The 19,845-nt window shown below is 42.5% G+C and overlaps 1 protein-coding gene across 1 annotated transcript in view; it reads right to left on the bottom strand.

Moving 5' to 3' along the window:
- Positions 1-19,845, bottom strand: part of RAPGEF3 (Rap guanine nucleotide exchange factor 3) — a 764,587-nt gene that overhangs the window by 296,374 nt on the left and 448,368 nt on the right. Inside the window, exons 11-12 of the mRNA XM_069653198.1 lie at positions 19,111-19,226; positions 6,997-7,085 (exon numbers count right to left, since the gene is read on the bottom strand). Of these exons, the coding sequence (XP_069509299.1) occupies positions 6,997-7,085; positions 19,111-19,226 (205 nt within the window). The remainder of the gene's footprint in view (positions 1-6,996; positions 7,086-19,110; positions 19,227-19,845) is intronic.

The raw sequence follows: 19,845 nt of genomic DNA, 5'->3' as shown, positions 1-19,845 counted from the left end.
CATAATTATCAATGCAGTGACTTGTTCATCTCTTTACATGAATGGTACCGGCACACATGATTAATCGGTATAACAACGGCGAGTTCGTCGTTAGGTGACACTTGGTGCGCTTCACAATTAAATATTCTTTGTAATTAACGATTATGTGATAATTGGTCTTCGAGAAGGAGCACCCGCTTCACACCTACTTAGAACACTTATTTAAGTTTCACACTACTGTTTATTGAAGATTGCCCGTCACAAGATGGACCTCGGACTTGAACATCCAGTTTTGTTTAGTCCGCTTTTTATCTTCATCACACCCTTAGCCTTACGTGCTCATTAGCGTATCACGATCATCATCACGTGATTCGCTGACTTGAATTTCTATGGCAACCACTACGCTTCGCTGAGCGTAACCTGTTTTGGAAACGACGAACGCCGCTTGGAGACAGGTAATTTTTCCGTTCTCACGGAGCATCCAGAATCACTTTTTGAGCGAATTCGCCAATGACGTTATGTGTCCACTTGTCCACAGATAACCCACACGGGCCACTGTATGGAACAACGCTCCATTCTATATTTGGCTAACACTTCCTGCGACCAATGTTGAAGAGACAAGCATGTTCTATGCTATTAACCTTGACTAGTCTCCTTCAGTCCACACCAGGTAATGAATGTAAACACTCATGTTTTGTGCTTTATCTAAACATTTAGTTTCTACGAAAATGTAATGCACATCTATATAACATTTTCACTAGGGAGCGCATGCCGCTTTTCACTAAAATGAAAATATAGAAGCTCCACATATTGACGTCCCAAAGATCTGCGGTCACTCATACTTCCCTGCATTTGAATGCCCATTGGGACATTTGCATGAGTAAGTCTCTATTTTCACTACTTTGGTCAAACAAGTTCTAGAAAGTCTATTCCTCATCACCCTTAGTTCAACAGGATTGTCCACCTAATTAGTGTTCTATTGAGTTGGTGCTCACCGGGTCCTCCTTCTCCATAACAGTGGCTAGTAGAAATATGTGATTTAGGAACTATGCATTGAATGTACAGTTCGGCAGAGAATTATCACTTGACCAATTCTTTAAAGCATTAATTTTTAATTAGCGGCACTGGTTTTATTTCTCTTCTAACATGTGTTATGTGATGCTCTTTATACAGAGTGCTAATAGGCTCAAGAAGAAGAGGATTTCACCTCGAAACGCGTCAGACAAGCACAGTCTAATCTATGGATACTTTTCTTTGCTATGTTTTGCATTTTTGATGCCTATTGACCGACAGTCAATAATGACTATTGTACATTGTTCTTGTCAAAATTACATTCCTCTACCTCCTTCATATTGAGATTTCTTTTGATTATTATTGATCAAACTGCATATGCAAAATTGTACGTAATTTATTGAATGTCTTTGTTGACAATATTATACAGTGTGCAGGGGATGGGAGGGCTCCCAATCTGGATCCTCTTACTTCCTCTTCTTTCAGCAATTCTGGTTTTGTGCCAAGACCACTTTTTCTCCCCTGCACCTCATGTTTGACAAACACATTACCTATTAAGTGTCAAGCAGTTACGTACCCTGAACCATTAGTGTGCACTGTCAATGACAAATACTCTTTGATTCGAACAGTAGTCCATTCTCATTTACTTTTTACATTTACCAGTTGGCAGTGTTCTTAGTTGGTTTCAGGAAAAGGGGCTGGGGGTTGCTTCTGAGGGTTGTAAGTGTGAGGTGGGGAGGTGAAGGGACAGCTACATTTTGGCAGTTAGGGGGAATGAGGAGGGCAAATCCAGAGGTTGGCACCTACCAAGATTTCTTTTTTATAGGGTTGAATGGGAGAGGCAAGGATGAAAATGATATCCCGGAATCTGTATGGATTGGGGGACAAGGATAAGAGGGGAGTGGTAATGCAATTTTTAAGACGCGATGGGCCTGATGGGGACATGCTTCAGGTAGCCCCCCTGTGGGACTCAAATTGCTGATTTTCAGGAAGAACACATACTCAAAGCTAGAGGCTTCAAGAGGGAAGCCATTCTGATAAAATAATCAGTACCCTGGGTCACCAAGCACATCAAGACCAATCCAGGGGGGCTTTACATATCTGTGGTGGGCAGGATGGGGCTCGAGCTAGTTTCCCTGGTAACCCAAAGTCAGGGATGAATTCATGAGAGGTAAGGGATGTGATCCTGAAGGGGAACTGGATTTATCAGAGGGGGGGGGGTTCAAAGATGCCCTGCACATTGACATGGAGAGATAAGACCACAGCCTTAAATAGGGGAGTGTGCCCAAGCAGGCTTCACGAATGGGCTTCGGCATTTCCTATGGTAGATGTATGGAGGGAGAGACATCCGAATGATTACTGTTTCTCATTCCACTCAGAGGGTTTTGAGTCACTGTTCCAAAATGACTATATTTTCACCACCAGGGACAACGCTGGAAGGGTCCAGATGATAGAATACTTACCAAGGTGCTTCTGCAATCACTCAGCAATCCTAATGGAGTGGGGTTTGTGGAGAAAGAGGGACGAGGTGGTGGTGGTGTTCTCTTTTGAATCCCTCCCCCTTAAGAGGCGTTCACCAGCCCAGAGGGAGGTCCTAGTGGCTGATCTGATCGTATACAAAATCAACAGAGTATTCAGCAATTGTAAATGGCAAAACTCCGGGCCCAAATGGCCTCCACCTTTGGAACATTGGAAGCATATGGGAGAGAGGACAAACACCCATCTGCTTGCCTTGTTTCCGGGAAGCAAGGAGAAAGGGAGGCTGCCTCTAGACCACAGTAAATCAGTAATTTCAGTGATTCTCAAAAAGTTTAAAAGACAAGGGGCCTCATTACGACTTTGGAGGTAGCCATGCCCTTAATAAGGGCAGGGCTGCCTCCAGAATCGGGTCCGGGTTCCCTGAATGGGGAAATACCGGGACATTCCGAGTATGGGGTGACCGTTATTTGCTCCTTCAGGTAACCCGGGTCCGTGCTTCCCCATTTCCCTTAGGAGCCGTCATAGGGCTCAATGAGAATGGGGAGGGAGCTAACAACGGGCCCATTACGAACGGGCCTGTTGTTAGCTCCCTAGTCCCCTCGCGGGACCCGCTATCGACGTCTGGAAAAACCAGATGCCCAGAACGGGTCCCGCGAGGGGACCTCGTAATAGTGTAGAGTGGGTTTAACGGCACCAGCACCATTACCGGCGCTGTTAAACCCATTCCGCACAAGTTATAATGAGGCCTGAGGAGTCCTGCAGGTCATATAGGCCTATCACCTTTTTGAACGGGGAAGTCAACATTTTAGCGAAAGGCCCTGACCAATAGGTTGCCGGTGGCTCTCCGCTACTTTATACACAAAGACTAAAATTGCTTTATGCCTGAAGGTTGACTCATCTTACCTGTTCGGGGTGGTCACATTGGCACTACCTACCACAACAGTGCAATTCTATTGATACACTCATACAAAGCATTTGACTCTATACACTGGACCTATTGGCAGTAATGGCTATGATGGACTTCGGCGCTACGCTCATTGGCAGGATACGGCTTCTATATGATGCTCATAGGGAAAGAGTCAATGGATGCCTCTCGGAGTCCTTTCCTGTGCAGTGGGGGACGAGACAGGGATGCCCCCTTGCCCTGCTCCTTTTTACGCTCCTGATTGAACTTGTGGCAGAAGAGGTGCTAAGTGATCTGTTTTACAAGGGGTTCGAGTGGCCTGGTGGCCAAGTAGACAAAATATCCCTATTCACTGACGATATTCTCCTATGCTTGAAAAGCCCTGAGACCTCAGTGCCTAGAACGGGTGAACTGATTTGTGAGATTGGCTTTTACAGTGGCTTGTAGGTCAGCTGGGGAAAATTGGTATACTAAATGCTCACAGAGGAACTGGAAGATCATGGGGGCGGGGGTTCAGACCTACCAATGGCCCATTTAAATACCTTGGGGTCCTGATGACAGGATCGCAAAAATAGTTATTTAGTTTGAACTGGGACCATTTTGTCTGCGGTTTCCTCAAAGATGTTGATAAGGGGGCTCAGAGCTTCCTCTGTCCCTCCTGGGGAGGGTTGCACTCTTTAAAATGAAAACCTTTCCCAAATTCCTCTACATTATGCACACCACGTCTTAGGAGATACTGTTGGTCAACTTTGGTAAACTGGACCAATGTCACAGGAAACTGCTGTGGGGCTCTTCTAGCCCCAGGAATAGCGCTCAACACTTTATTGAACTCTCTCTGGGAAGATAGGTTGAATCTTTCAAATCTTTGGAAATACTTCTGGGCCACACAGTTAGTGGTAGCGAATGACAGGTTCTTTCTGGGGGATGTCGATCTGGCAATTAGCCTGGAAAAGTACAGGTTGGGGTTGTGGGCACCACACCAAGTTCTACACGGACTGGGATGTCAGGGGACACTCCCTCAGACTGGAAGGTTGGTGGTGAAGAACGGAATACTCTGATGGGAAAAAAACTGAAATGGGAATAGACTAGCCGTTCACCAGCCTATATGGGAAATACGCTACTATCCAAACGCAAAACAATCCAGGGAAACTGGAAATGGATCGATGAATGGCTGCAGAAACTGGGAGATCTGCTCGACAAGGATGGCATAAAGCCCTTTCAGGTTTTGAGAAACACTTATAGGGTACTAGTGAACATGTTGTTTCAGTACTTACAGTTGAAGCACACTCTTAGCACACAACTGAGAGAAAGCCCTGACCACCAGAGACAGTCCTGGTTGCTGCAACTTATCGCAACCAAAATATTTGAGACCAAACCAATCCCCACAAAAAATAGGTGGATAGCTAGCACAACATTGAAGTCACTTGGGAAGTTGCGGTAGAGTTGGGAAAGTGATTTTGGCCCTTTGGAGGGAGGGGACTGGGAGAGCACACTGGGGCAGCTCATGAGATTGACTTTGACTGACAACTACGAGCAATTCAGTACAAGATCCTGCATAGAATATACTGCACGCCCCAAGTAATACCCAGGATGGAGAGGAGAGATAATGGTACATGAACTAAGTGCAAGATAGCAGAAGGGACTTTCTATCATACGGTCTGGTCCTGTTCTACAATACACAAGTTTTGAGGAGATGTATTGGAGGTGTTGGTAGACGATGAACCGACCCTCAACCCTGTTTTTTGTTTTCTTTGGGTGTGGGGAGACATCTCTCACAGCCATGAGCAGAATTATATTGGCCTGGCATTGTTGGTGGTTACAAGAGGCATTGCTATGGGTTGGAGCGGAGAAGTTAGCTCCCCTCTACATGCATGGGAGGAGTGGATGAACAGAACCCTGGGCCCAGAGAAGCTGGTTTACAAAAATAGAGGATGCCGACAAAAACATGAGAAGGACAGTGGCAATAGTGCTGTGAAGGCCGTGAGAGTTAGATAATGGGAAAAGACGGGTGTGCAGGAGAAGGGAGACAACCAGATGCCACAGGGTATGGGGGAGTTTGAGTGCAGAGGATAGGGATTAGTGTTAATGTTAATTCTTAAGCTTATAAGCGGCCGGAGAGTTACGCATGGAAGTTTGACGTTGCAAATCGAAGTCTGATGGTTGTAATGTGATATGAAAATTGCAATAAAAAGTTGTGATAAAAAAAAGGAATCATACAAGCTTTAAACTTTGCACTGGCATTAAGTGGGAGCCAGTGGCGTTCTCCTAATATAGGGGTCCTTTGCTCACCACAAGGATATCTGGTACACTTGTTTTAATAACTTTCAACATTTGGATAAGTGATTTGGACACACCACTCACTATGGAATCCCTAAGAAGAATCCAAAGCAGATTCATTTTCTGGCTGTTGTGGCACTATTAGTCGCTGATAGGAATGGATGACTATCTAAGGGGTCTTACAGTAATGAATTAAGTCAGTGAGAAGCTGGTCCCTAAACATGAAGCACAATCAAAACAGTGTTTTCTCAATTCAATAAAAAATGTTTCCCGGTTGTAAGCACCAAGGCATTAAAGAATGTATAGAGTTTCTGTATTAATAACTCTGCTGATTTTTGGTCCAGGCAGTGTACTTCCAAAAAGGATAGATTTTCTTGAATCCGAATATGTACTTGATTCAAAGGCGACATTGCGGTTTCGGTCAAAATGACCGAATCTAAGCGACCTTCACCCCCAAAAGTTCTAAAATAGATACTACTAAATGTCCTACTGACTACATGTTTGTAGGACATTTAGTAGTATATATTTGGTGGTGTAGGTAAAAAAAAGCTCTTTATTATTTCACAAACAACCTCGGAGAGATAGTTCTGTTTAAAGAGGCTAGCAGATTTCACAATGTTAATGTGGGAGTAGTTCCTGTTTACAGAAGATGCTATAACATCCCAAAATGCTTGAATGTTCTGAACTCCGATTGGAATGGGGGTCTCTGATTTTCTAGAAAAAGAATTGGCAGAAACTTTGAACGGGTTTCATTAAAACAGAAATCCAATTTTCTAGCTGCTATACAAGGTCATTTTAATGGTATCAGGTAATAATATCCCCATATATATGGTTGCCGTAAATATCATCGCCGGGAAAATGTTGTGGCGATATTATTTGGGTGACCATATATATGGGGACAGGGGAAAAAAAGAAAAAATCTTTTTTTTAAAAAAAAGTTTGGGGGTTGCGGGGGTGTCCCCCGCATGTTCCATGCAATAATGTCGCCACAAAAAACGGCCATTTTTCGGCGATATTTTTGCATGGCGAGATTTTTGTGGCGACATTATTACATGGAACCATTTTAATTGTAATTTTTTATTTGTATAGTGCTTGTACACAGGTGAAGTGCTTCAAAGAAGAATAGAAAGGGAAATGGTTGTGTGACGAAAAATAGATTTGAAATACCTTCATACTGCAAGAAAAGTCATACAAGAACAGGAAATTATGTGTGAAAATAATTATTTTTAAATTACCTATTTACTGCAAGCAAAGTCATGCACACAGTTCATGTAGAGCAGAGTTGAAGCTGAATTGTATGGTACGAGAACACCGACAGGGACACTGGTTAAACAGAGGTACATCACCTGTCTGGTCATGGATAGAGGAATCCAGCTTCATGGTCTCCAGCAAATGTTCCAGGATCTTTTCGGCTGTGCCAGACATCACTGTGTATCTGAGGAATAGAGTGTTTGGTCACAACTTAAAGATCTAACATAACTAATTTCCCAGCCTAGATTCCGTGCTTCGTCTTCTTGGTTTCAATAATCTTAATGAGTTTATCCTAAAAAGCATGAAACATTAAAAAGGAACAGTAAGTCGAAACTCTTCATATTTATGGTCAGCTGTCGTATGCCCATGTCTCCTCATCCAACTTGAAGACTGTCTTGATCTACAGGCCACTTGATCTTAAGATTTCATTAGGACCCACAAAATGTTTATTCATGACAAATGTCCATGAGGGACATTCCTAGACAATCAAAGAGGTAACCTCAAAGGGACGTGCGTCTTGCTTGCCATGCAGGTTCAATACAAATTGCATCCATCTCAGACCAAAGGTTAAATATTCACCCTCATTTTTAACCACCATTTTAATGACTCTTTTGCAGGGATAGTGAAATCTAGACCTCACGAGACAGAACCACTCCATGTTTAGATATATACACACAAGAAATTATGAAAATAGTGAATATGAATGGCAGTTATTTACATACTCAGTGGTCATCCTGAATACCAAGCGTGGTTGGATCACTCAAGAACTAGCATTTGAGACATTCCCTTCCTAGCCTCGCCTCTCTATTTTCTCCTCATTTTCTGTCACATAATTGGTTTTTCCTTTCTCTGTCTCCATGCCCACTATCCCCCATTTCCTCTCCATTCACTCTGAATTTCTCTCTCCCCTTTAACTCGTCAAAGCTTTACTAATTAACACTATCTTCTTTACAAACCTTAAAATAATGCTCCTCCATTCTCTCAACCTGCCCTCCCTCTCTCGCTCGCTCTCTCATTATACTCTGTCTCTCCTCATCACAGTCCTTCCGACTTCCCTCTCACACTCATCCTCTACTGTCTCAGAGTCATATCTCTCTCGCTCTCCTCTCTCACACACACACACACACCAAATGCACACACAAACACCCATCTCTCTCGCCATCCTCTCTTGCATTCCTCAATCTCATCTGTACACTCCCATATTCATCTCAATCAATGTATGTATATTGCTTGAAACAAAAGTGTTTGGATTGATTTTGCTTGTTTCTTTGGCTCAAATATTTTACTGCAGAAAGCGTGGGGAAACCTCCTGCACCTATTGCTACCCCTTGCAACCATCCACCATGCCCCAACCAATATTACTTAACCCTGGCCCACAGCCACCATCTGCATTTTGATAATTAACACTATCTTCTTTACAAACCTTAAAATAATGCTCCTCCATTCTCTCAACCTGCCCTCCCTCTCTCGCTCGCTCTCTCATTATACTCTGTCTCTCCTCATCACAGTCCTTCCGACTTCCCTCTCACACTCATCCTCTACTGTCTCAGAGTCATATCTCTCTCGCTCTCCTCTCTCACACACACACACACACCAAATGCACACACAAACACCCATCTCTCTCGCCATCCTCTCTTGCATTCCTCAATCTCATCTGTACACTCCCATATTCATCTCAATCAATGTATGTATATTGCTTGAAACAAAAGTGTTTGGATTGATTTTGCTTGTTTCTTTGGCTCAAATATTTTACTGCAGAAAGCGTGGGGAAACCTCCTGCACCTATTGCTACCCCTTGCAACCATCCACCATGCCCCAACCAATATTACTTAACCCTGGCCCACAGCCACCATCTGCATTTTGATGGTACATTTTGAGTTAAAAACACAAGTAAAATAAATGTAAGCAGTTTCTGTTTGAGCAATAGACCCACTACCATCTCACTGATGCCCAACTCTTCCACCCCCTCAGACCTACCTCAGATTAAAACTTCTTCTCTTACACATCCTCCTTCAACTCACACATAGCCTCTCACACACACATGCACACACTGTTTTCTTGCCAACCTCAGAAATGTTTTTGTCTTTCTCTTTCACCTACAGGTTTTTGTTCCTCACAGCCTCACACAACCTTCTTTTTATCTTGCACACACAAGCATCTCTTTACCTTCCACTTACTTTGAACAAACACCTCTCTTTCTTCTAAATTACCTTACAGAATATATGTGCTTATTTTTCATTGCACAAGCACATCTGCACACTTTCATTTACATTCAACATGCATGTGTACTCGTTTCTACTCAACCTTGGATCATTTTCAATAATTTTACACACGCATGTATGCTCTATCACTTTTCACAAGCACTACTGCAGTTTCTCACTTCTGCATCAACACAGCTCTTTAGTTTCCTCCCTACTTTGTGCAAGCTGTTGTGCTCTTACCATGCACAATCACATCTTCTACAGTTGATGTTTCACACTTTGCACAAATCCACAATTTGAAATAAAACCAATGCTCTAATCTACAAGACACTGTCATACATAGCTTAGAAGATCATTATCTCAGGGGTTAACAAAACACCGGAAGCCAAGGTATTGCCAGGCTGGATTCCAAGAAGTGCAAGAAGGGGAAGGCCAGAGAACACGCATTCTCCTGTCCTACCATGCTCCCACACTCACAGTCTTCCTGTTAACATCAGACTGGCTTCCTCCCTTTTCTGATTCAGGAAAGACCTGAAGACCTGCCCTTTAATGAACACTTCACTGACAAATGAGGGCCATAGATTGACAAGACAATTCTCTTCGCCCTCGATGTTCAGCTCCCTTTTGTTGTGCAATGTTCTGTTGCTTTCTAACTTGGTGTGCACTATGTAAACCACATACACATACATTCTCTTTGTTTCTTTGACCAATCAACTATGCAGAGCCTCGCCACTTTCCATATGTAATTCCCTCTGCTGTATCCTCCTTAATTTGATCAAGGACCTCCACTTGCCATCATCTTTTTTGCACACACAGCTTTTTTGATTCTTGCTTGCTCTGCTCACATACATTTTGCCTCTTGTCCTTCCCTTTTGGTCTCTCCTTCTGCTCCTATTTCCCCCCCCTCTCCTTACCAGCCAGTCTTTTGCTCGTAATGTCTGCCTTTACTAATTCAGCTGCATTAGGGATGCATTTGATGAGAGAGTGATATGACGAGTTTGCTTCAGCCACAGTCAGCCTCAATATTCTAGAGTGAGCGGATTTGAAAAAGATGTACAGGTATTCAATGGAGCAATAACAGGTGAACTCCAGTGGAAAAACAGGGATAGGGGGACATCAAGTTGGTATTGTCCAACATGTGGCATTACACTAATAAAGTATACTTGTGATGTAATCGTGTACATCCTAACTCACCCGTTCTGACAACGTCTCTCACAATATGTTTTAACTTAATGTCTAACTCTGTTCTCAAACCTCCCCATGTCTCCATGTGTCTTACACCTCCCATCCACATCTCACCCACGCTCATTCTCAACCTCACCTATGGCATTTGACTCTTACTATGTCATGTTCACTTCCCTGCAATCGTACTGGTACATGTATGTCTCCCATTCTGTCTCTCATCTCCACCTATATCATCATGCATCACTTGTCTGTCATATTCTTTACCTCCATCCTACATTCACATGCTCTGACATTTACCTCTTACCACAACATTTCATTCTCTCACATCAAACTGTTTACAAATGTTCATCTTAGCTCCACCTATCCTCTAGTTGCCTTATCATTATAGCTCTTATTTGTCAGGTTACCTCTAAATGTTTCCTTTTCTCTCCAAATTATGTGTTCCTGTGATGCATGTCTCACACTCTTCATCCGCATGCTTCACCTGCTCCCTCTGTCTCTCCCTTGAGTCAGCTTCCTGATTTTCCATCTTCTATCTCATATCATCTGTCAACCTATCTTTCCATTCACCATCTTCTGTCTCAAACATCACTCACTCAGCTCCTCACCCACTTGCATATGGATATCTCTTTCCCACTATCTCTCATTCATTATTTGGAAACGACATGATCTTTCTTTTGGTGATCTCCTCATGCTGTTTCTTACATCCTCCTATTGTTATCAATTATTTTTCGTCTTTCTCTTACCACCCTCTTTCTTTCCTTTCCTCCTTTTTTCAAATGCATCTTTTATTCTTTGTTTATTATGTACAAAAATGGAAACAAAATGTTATAGTATTGAATAGTTTTCGCTTGATTATTCCTTTTATGGTTCAAATCTCTATTTCTGTTAATTCATTGGTACACAGTTTTGTTATATTAAATATGTATTTTGATACTGCGCTTGAATGTACACATTCAGATTTCCATCTTACATATTTCTCTCGATTTTAGCTGAAACTAGTAATTTTTGAGTTCAGGCTTCTAATGTCCTAAGTAAGAAAGGGAACAAAATCATTTGTTAGTGCATGTTTCATTCATAATGGGGCATTTGGCTTAATGTATGTCTATGCAAATGACGAAAGCTAAATTGAAATAGCTTGTTGTTGACCATATTGATTGAGACAACACGTAGAAATAAAAGGTTTTTTTGTATTTCTCAATAGAGATGTTTTAAAACTAGAGAGTGAAGCTTACATAAAGAGACCACATTGCGAAAGAAGGATGCTATTTGAGATTTTAGAGATCTCAGAAAAGTCTCAAACCTATTGTTAGTCATTGGTGATCAAGCTAGAGATCGGTATTGCAGTCTCTAAAAACTCTTTTGTAAACACAGATAGGCCCACTTCAGAATATTGATTTCTATTTCACTGTCAATCACTCTTATAATGCTAAATCAAATAGAACAACCATTGGGAAAGACAACAGTTTGGGCTTTTAGTGTAGGCATGGCCAAAATATGGTAACAGCAGAAACATTGTGTGATTATCGGGGCGTATCACAGCAGTGCTTGGGAAATGCCAATCTAATACACTAGCCAAAACATCAGGCTTTATCATTGCTTATTTAAGCAGGACTTCAGAGTACAGACGATATATCAATCAAGATGGTGAAGGCGCGCTTGAATAAAACATTTATATTATGGCAATAACATCCAATCCGACTGGGCCGATGGGGTGGTAATAGCCCATGGACCAAGTTATAGCTTTAACAATGGGCCCTGGAGCTGTTACCAGATCAGGTGTTATTGCCATAATATAAATGTTTCAATCAAGTATTATTGCCGTTAGCACCTAGGTTTCCGAACCGGAAACCCGGGGTGCTGATGGCAATTTATTCTGTTTGAATGAACAGGATGCGTTGCAGCATCCTGCTCATACAAACAAAATACTGACTTAAGATGGCCACTTTAGAGACCATTTCCAAGTGGTCCAGGATGGAGGCTGGAGCGGCCAGATGCGCCGCGCCAAAAGAATAAGGTGAGTGGAGTAGGGGACCATGAAGAAAGAAGAGAAGAAGATTACACATTAACAAAAGTGCTGCAGAAAACAAAAGTTCAATACATGTACAGACGGTGAAATGCAGGGTAGATCAAGTCATCGTATAAGGCTAGTGAATAGAATGCAGGCAAAGCTGCCACTGTATAGAAACTGGACATTGGTATCATGAAATAAATAAGCCAGAAACCATGAAGCGGGAATGGAAAATCTGTGTTGCAGCAGTATAACAGGTTCATGGAGCTGCATTGCAAGGCTGTTGCATTGCAAGGCTGTCTGGCCTGAAGTCAAGATCTTAGAAATCGAGGTCAGCTATGCACTCTGAAGAAGAATGAGTGTGCAGAGGATGAATCTTCTCACATTGAGGTGCAAGAAAGAACACAATGGATGGCATGTTTTAATGCATTTAGAGCATTTAATAGCTACACAATGGCCGAGATCGTGGTCTCCTGTCACGTGAGCCAAGAATGGAAATAGAGCTTGAATTTGAAGTTCCAGACACGATAGAGAGTGCCCTCACTCCTGTGGATTCCAGAAAACAATTTCATGGCAGAAGGCATGAGTGGAGAGATGCTAGGCTAATTGGATGGTGAGGTAGCTTCATGTTCTATCTCCATGCACCTGTGTCTGTTCTTATGTGCTGCTAAAATTAACCAAATGTTCCAGGCATGGCACAAGCGTGCCAACCAATTGTATTAGTTCGTATAACGAATGGCCTTATAGCTTGTAAGACCAATGAGAAACTGTGTATCTAATATTTCTGGAGAGACATGTTTTTAGAGGTAGGCATAAATTGTCCACTCGATATCGGATGACCAATAACATTCATAGCTCCTATATAAGTGTATATCTAGATGTTTCCCTGAAACAATTCTGGCCCTTGATAGGTTTTTCACTATTGCCACGTAGTATGACATCACTCTGACACTTATCTGAGTATCAGAATTGTATTTTTGTGGAGATCACTGAGAGACTGAGCGTACGTCTGTTGATGTTCATTGTAACCTCCCTGTTCTAGAGATTAGTTAATAAAATAGTAACTTGCCACCTTTTTTAGTTTGTCCAGTTATTTCAACTCAGAATTATTCTGGTGTAATCCCATCCATTACCATATGCACGTTCCAAAGGGCCTCAAGCTCACCTTTTCCTAGATTGCTCCTAGTTTTTACTTGTGTGCTAAACCAGGCATAGTCTTGCAAAGTGTTCCGAGACTGATGAAAATTGACTGTAAAATTCAAGTAAGTAAAGTCATCACTGCCTTGATAAACCTACAGATGTACAACACAGTTCAACAGCTACTTTTAACCTGGATGATGACATGAAACCTCTTTTCTAACAAAACTGGGCATCTGAAAGAAAGTCATCTCCACACAATGCATACCATTTTCTCCACAGGCTTGTCCTTCAACCCTGAGAATGAGGCAACAATTCAATTGCAGGAGTACAGCGAGTTGAATGTCCTACTCCATGATAACCAATTGAGATGCAGTCCCAGCTGACATACAGATGCCACCTTCATCAACACCAGGGAGGACATCTTTAAGGTACTAGACATGTAGCTGCCTGCTGAATTTGTCTCTATGGAGCTGATTGAGCTCATAATATCATGTACCACACACTGCTTCTCATCACCTTGTATGAGAGATGGGCATCACTTTTCTAGCACTATCTTGGCTTTCCCCCTTCATAGAAGACAGGTAGATCCAGGCATCACTGGGATCCAACATCTCAAATGCTCATCTACTCCCATTGTTGTTTCCACCGAGTTCTGCTCTCTCTTTCAAGCCTACATGATGCCATTCACTGCACTCCTGGAAACATTTGAGATTTCATTCCACCTATGCACAAATGATCCATCTACAGTACACCAATGGTAAACATCATGGCATCAAACCCTACCTCACCTAATTTCAGGGCTGGATCACACAATGTTTCCCGTTATTTAAAGGAAGTAATACTGAAATCTTAATTTTGACTGATTTTGGTATCACAAGATACCATTCCCATGGCCAATCTCACTAGGTAGACTACCTGCTCTGGACAAACCAGTCATGAACCCGGGAGGTGGGATTCTATTACTCTGTGCTCAACTTCAAGTCCCATATAAAGTTGCTCAAAGTCCCATATAAAGTTGCTCAAAGTGAGCATTTCCAACTCTACAGGTTTAGAAAAATCGTGAAGTTGTTGTAATTCCTCCACCAAATAAATGTGTTCCATGCACTTGTGATTTCCATATTAGATTATTGAGATTTAGCATTGCCAATCCTAATAATAGAGATCACTACTCATGCCCTTGAGACGTCCAACTAAGAACATCCCCTTCAAGATGCTATGCAGTGATAAAATAGTGGCAAAAATGTCGCCTGTACATAAAATCGTAGCAAAAATGCTGTGGTTTGACACGTTAAAGGTGTACCCCACCATTAAATCATTTAAGGGGAGTGGGGGTCGCAGGGGTGTCCCTGCTCACCTTAAATGGTGTAATGGGTACGGGGGTTGCGGGGCTGTCTCCCGCATCCTTTACATGGATTTCCACAGCAAAACAGATTCTTTTCCTGCGAAATTTTGTGTACACAGCCATTTTTGCCACAATTTTAACACATGGAACCCTTCAAGACAGACCTCAAGACTATCCTGCTGAAGGAAGGCTTGCATGAGGAAGTGCAGCTTGAACCCACTCATGTACTCAATAGCCTCCAGAGGGGCATTCAGCTCAATGTACGTGACAAACTGCTCATGTTATGTCTGTAGTCCAATGCCCTGGAGCCTGGCTATTAACCTAATGAACTGTGTCTTACCGGGGTCGTGGACTATAAGATCCACAAGTAACAGCAAATACCTGACCGTGTGCACTACTTCTCTTGCTAACATTTGCATGCCTTTCCCCTGGGGAGGCCTCAATCTATCCAGCCCTGAAAACACTGTGCCTACTACTGTCAGGGGCAGGCTCGGAAGGGAGCAAGGTAGCAATTGCCCCAAAAACGGGCTGGGATATTGCTCCCTGGGCCAGAGCTCCACAATGTAAATGAATTAATTGAGAAAGACACAATCCCTCAGAATTCAGCCAAGTTTTGCAAGGCCTGCTCGGTTTAGATGTAGATGGGGGCAACTCACTCACCTTTATTTCAGCAATTTTGTAAATTTCCCTTGGTGGCCTCCTCGTTGAGTGAGTGAGAGGGCGAAAGGTCTAGGCGGCCGGGCATGGTCGCCTTGCTCAGCGGCAATGTACACATTTAAATAACAAGTTCTGTGACCCTGGATAGTAATGTTGGCACCACTGTGTCTCATACACAATTGGTCGCTTACAACCCACAAAGGATGACCATGCCTCCTACTTGCCAAGGAAGTAAGCGTCCATATCCTATTAGAGGTTGTCCTCCCTTTTGTTCTGTAAGATTGTTTCCCCTATGTTCTGGTGAAGTTCTTGATCCCTAGTGTGGTAATTATAAAAAGAGTTCAATAGCACCCTGAGTACCACCAATGGATGTTACAATATGGTATTTTTAGAGAAGGCTGATGTATTGTTTGTGGTATTAACTTTTGTGCACAGCTAATAAACACACCAAAAGGTGTAACATTACTAAGTTCTTTATTTGTACACCACAAAATAAAGGGCTAATTTAGAGCAGGCCAGATTTTATTTATCAAGATAATACTGGAGAATGTTACCACCACTGCCACTGGAATTTCTAAAAATCCACCCAATTCAACGTTTACCACCACAGAGGTGGTATTCCTGGAATACCTCCAGATTTATTTCAGAAATACCAAAAATGTTCATCCATTTTCACCTTCAATGTTAAGGCAGAAAGGCATTTATGCAAAAAAGGGTCCATTCTAACCCTTTTATGAATTACATAGGTAAGGTTGTGAGGGGGGGACAGTGAGAGATTCCCACCTTTTCTTCCCATTAACATGTACCTTTATTTAAAAAAAAAAAAAAAACCCGACACTCTATTTAGGACAAGCACATGTATTTCCCTTCTCTACAGTAAATAAGATGCATTCAACAATTGTTTCTGCCTAAATTGTCACTAGCAATATTCCCATGGAATACTGCTGATGGTATTTGATCAAACCCTGAATTGGGAGGATGGTATAATCAGAGAATTTGCTAAATACTGCTGATTTTACCATTACCACTCAACTCTAAATGACCCCCTAAATCGTATTGTTTTTCATTGTCTTGTCCAGAACACTCTTACGTGACCAACAAAAGACACAAATGCAAATCAAAAATAGATTCAGAACAGTCACAAATACACTTAAACAGTCACAGAAACTGAAACAAATACATACACACTGCTTGAAATCAAACAAATATAAGTGGTTAATGCTTCCTCTCCATCACCAGATCTTAGATCTTAGGCAGATTCCCCTTGCAGTGCCCTCTGCTTCCATGAACTGATGTATGCAACCGGCTTTCCAAGAAAGTGCAACTTGGGAGCACAACACAAATCTAAGTATCCTTGGCATCTTTCACTCTGCATTATCCAAGTGCAGACTTCATAGCCACTATTACCATCAATAGACCGACAACACCTTCTTGTTATTGCTGGCCGAGGCCGACTGCAAAATAAAGTTGGTCTACCGTCTACATGTGATCCAGGGAAACTGAAGGTGGTGAGGGGTGAAGGAATGGGTTTGGTGTGATGGACAATTGAAGGGGGTGAGTGGCAGGGAATTGGTATCTGAGCAATGTGGTCAAGGAGAGGGTGTGTGTGGGCAAGATAAGGGAATGACATTGTGTTATGGGTGAAAGGATGGTGCAAAAGTGAAATAGAGGTCTGAAAGTTAATTTTAAATTGCATCAAGAATGTGGTCCAAGGGAAGGACACCAGCGGGTGATGGGTAAGGAAAATAAGGTAAATGAGATGGAGTTACACATCTGGAAAGGTAGGTCAGCAGGTTGATTGACTGTTCCTGAGATCTTTGGCTTATCTGCATACCACTGCACTTGATTGTGTGACTGGTTCAACCCCTTTTTCGCTAGGAAAGTGTATACTTGCCTTTTGAATATATGTTTCGATTACAACTTATCCCACATTCATCAGGTTGCTTTATCATGTGTCTTGGTCCTTTGAAAGTACACACAATTTCACAGACTAAGAAGACAATTATATTGAGTTTTCATTACAATTATAAACTTAGTCTGTACAATTTTGTGTTCTCGTGGATGTTATCACCTCAGGAGACATACAATTAATAGGTTTGCCTCTTGTAGATGCATTGGTGCTTCCAACACCAGATTTATTGAACAGTGTACTAGTTTAGCCCTTGAATAACAACTTTGCAGAAAAAGTTTTGTTTCTTCTAGTATTGAAATTGGAATAGAAGAAGTCTCCCCTGCTCACTAAATTGGCAACTTTTGAAACAAGAAGACAGGGTTCAAATCCATGCCTTCCACACTTCATGCATCATGTGATCCTGAGCAAGTCACGCATCATCACTTTGCCTTACTTTCCTTAACTATCTGTAGAAAAGTCTCCCTCATATGGATTTATAAACCACAGTGTTTAGCCGTAAATAATTACATTGTAACCATTTATAGAATATGTACTGGTGGGAGGCAGGGTGCCAAGTGAGGTTCTTATGTTGGGGGCAGGGGGTGACAGGGTGCCATGTATGAGTTTGGTCCTGGTGGCTCGAGATGCAGGAATCCAGTTATGGGCTGTTTGCTGTGCCAGTTTATGTCTGGTTCTAGGAGCCAAGCCAAACACCCTGGTTCAGCAATGACTGCGCTCTACCAATGAATTCTTTATCGTCACCACCTCTTATTTTGGTCTAATACTAATGATAGGATCAGATGGGATGGGAAGAGATGTATCCTGCTGTCAAGTTGGCAACTGGTACACTAGACACCTGGGCTCAAATCCTAGCTTTCCCATTTCACCAATGATATCATCCTGGTGAAATCATTTTACTATGTTTGGTAAGTGGGAGAGTTTCCTCGTATCCAGGTCTCTGGGAACCACAAACATACCTGAAAGATACGTTGCATAAAAGGAAAGCGCTGTCAATAATGTCTGCTTTATATTTGTGAGATGTTGTGGGGTGGGGAGGTTGGTATTGAGTTAACTTGTTCTGTAATTGGGGGCCACTGCATTGTGGGCTTGAGTCAGTGCACTGGGCCCTGGGCCAGAAAATAACATTTGCCCCCCAGTCCTTACGTGACTGCCATACTAATTATTTAAAGAATAGATGACCCCTCCACCTACTAAATTGTATAGTGGAGCCACAAATGACTATCACAATGACAGGTACTGTCATGGACCATCAGTTATTGGGATACAATATAGCTCTTCTTCACTTTCTTGTGCTTGGAGCGCAAGCCATGGGTTTGCTGCATCGTTGACCTCCCCACCTCGCCCCTCCTCTTGTTGTCTTCTTTCTTCTACCAATGAGAACCTCCCCATGCAATCTGCCTCCCTTCCACCGCTCCACAGCACCCTGCAGAGAAGGGTTCCTCTGCAAGTTAAGTTGTACAAAACAGAAACAATTAGCAATGCAACATCGCAAGGCAGGGCATACAGCACACCGTCTCTAGGATTTTCTGGGCAACGTTGTTGTTGTGACTGCTACCCTCAGATGTCACCCCATACTTTTACTAGCAGTTTTCACAAGCTGTGTTAATCTCAAAACAAAACAAAAAACACATGTACCACGTTAGTGATCATATTATCCAATCTACTTCAAGGATCTTGCCTCCGTCAGGAGAAAGAAGTAACATCCTTGTGCATGCCCTCTTTGCACTTAGGGAGAAGAGAACAAAGTCTGGCAAGTCGTACTTGTTACTGACTGGAGATGATGGCTGCTCGTTGGCTCCCGTTCCACGCTGGTTCCTCTCTAACACCAGCACAATCCTGCCATGCTCTGTCAGGCGCACAGTGTTGGCCTCTACATCCTAGAAAATCAATTGGGGGAAAACACACTGGTTATTCCGATGGCTTTGTTCAAAAAGATACAATGGAATGCAAGATGAGCAAAGCAGGTGGGGAGGTTCCAATGCATGGTGCTATAGACATACTGTGCAATTCTTTAAACCCACAGCAAGATATATGTTTCCCTAATGGTTACCATGCTCCTCCCTAACTGAAACCAGTGGTACTAGCTAGGAAAACATGCCTTCTCCTACCCCTGTTGAATGACCATTTGGATGGCACCAGTCAAACCAGGGGGCATCTTTCTTACAAAAATGTTTGGCAAACATCATACCTGTAAAGCAAAGGAATAGAGGGATGGACAAGGTGCGCGAATGGCTTTTTTTGGGCCCGCACAGAGTCCTGAAACAGATATCTGAGCATGGCACTGGGACTTGGCGACACAAACGTGATTAGTGGGGCATTCCTGCTCAGGAAGTGGAAACCAATGACATCTGGAACATCAGGCCCTCTATCTATAAAAAGGAGTTTTTCTCTTTTCATTTCTCATTCTGTGACTATGATTCACCTTTGCCTATTGTTTGTTTGAGGTTTCCCTTCATAACGCTCTCTCCTCTCCTTTTTATTCTAAAAATGTAGTCC

The sequence above is a fragment of the Ambystoma mexicanum genome, chromosome 3q (assembly GCF_040938575.1).
Source record: "Ambystoma mexicanum isolate Mex_15411 chromosome 3q, UKY_AmexF1_1, whole genome shotgun sequence".
Lineage (NCBI taxonomy): Eukaryota > Metazoa > Chordata > Amphibia > Caudata > Ambystomatidae > Ambystoma > Ambystoma mexicanum.
This window is presented reverse-complemented; position numbering and strand designations above follow the sequence as displayed.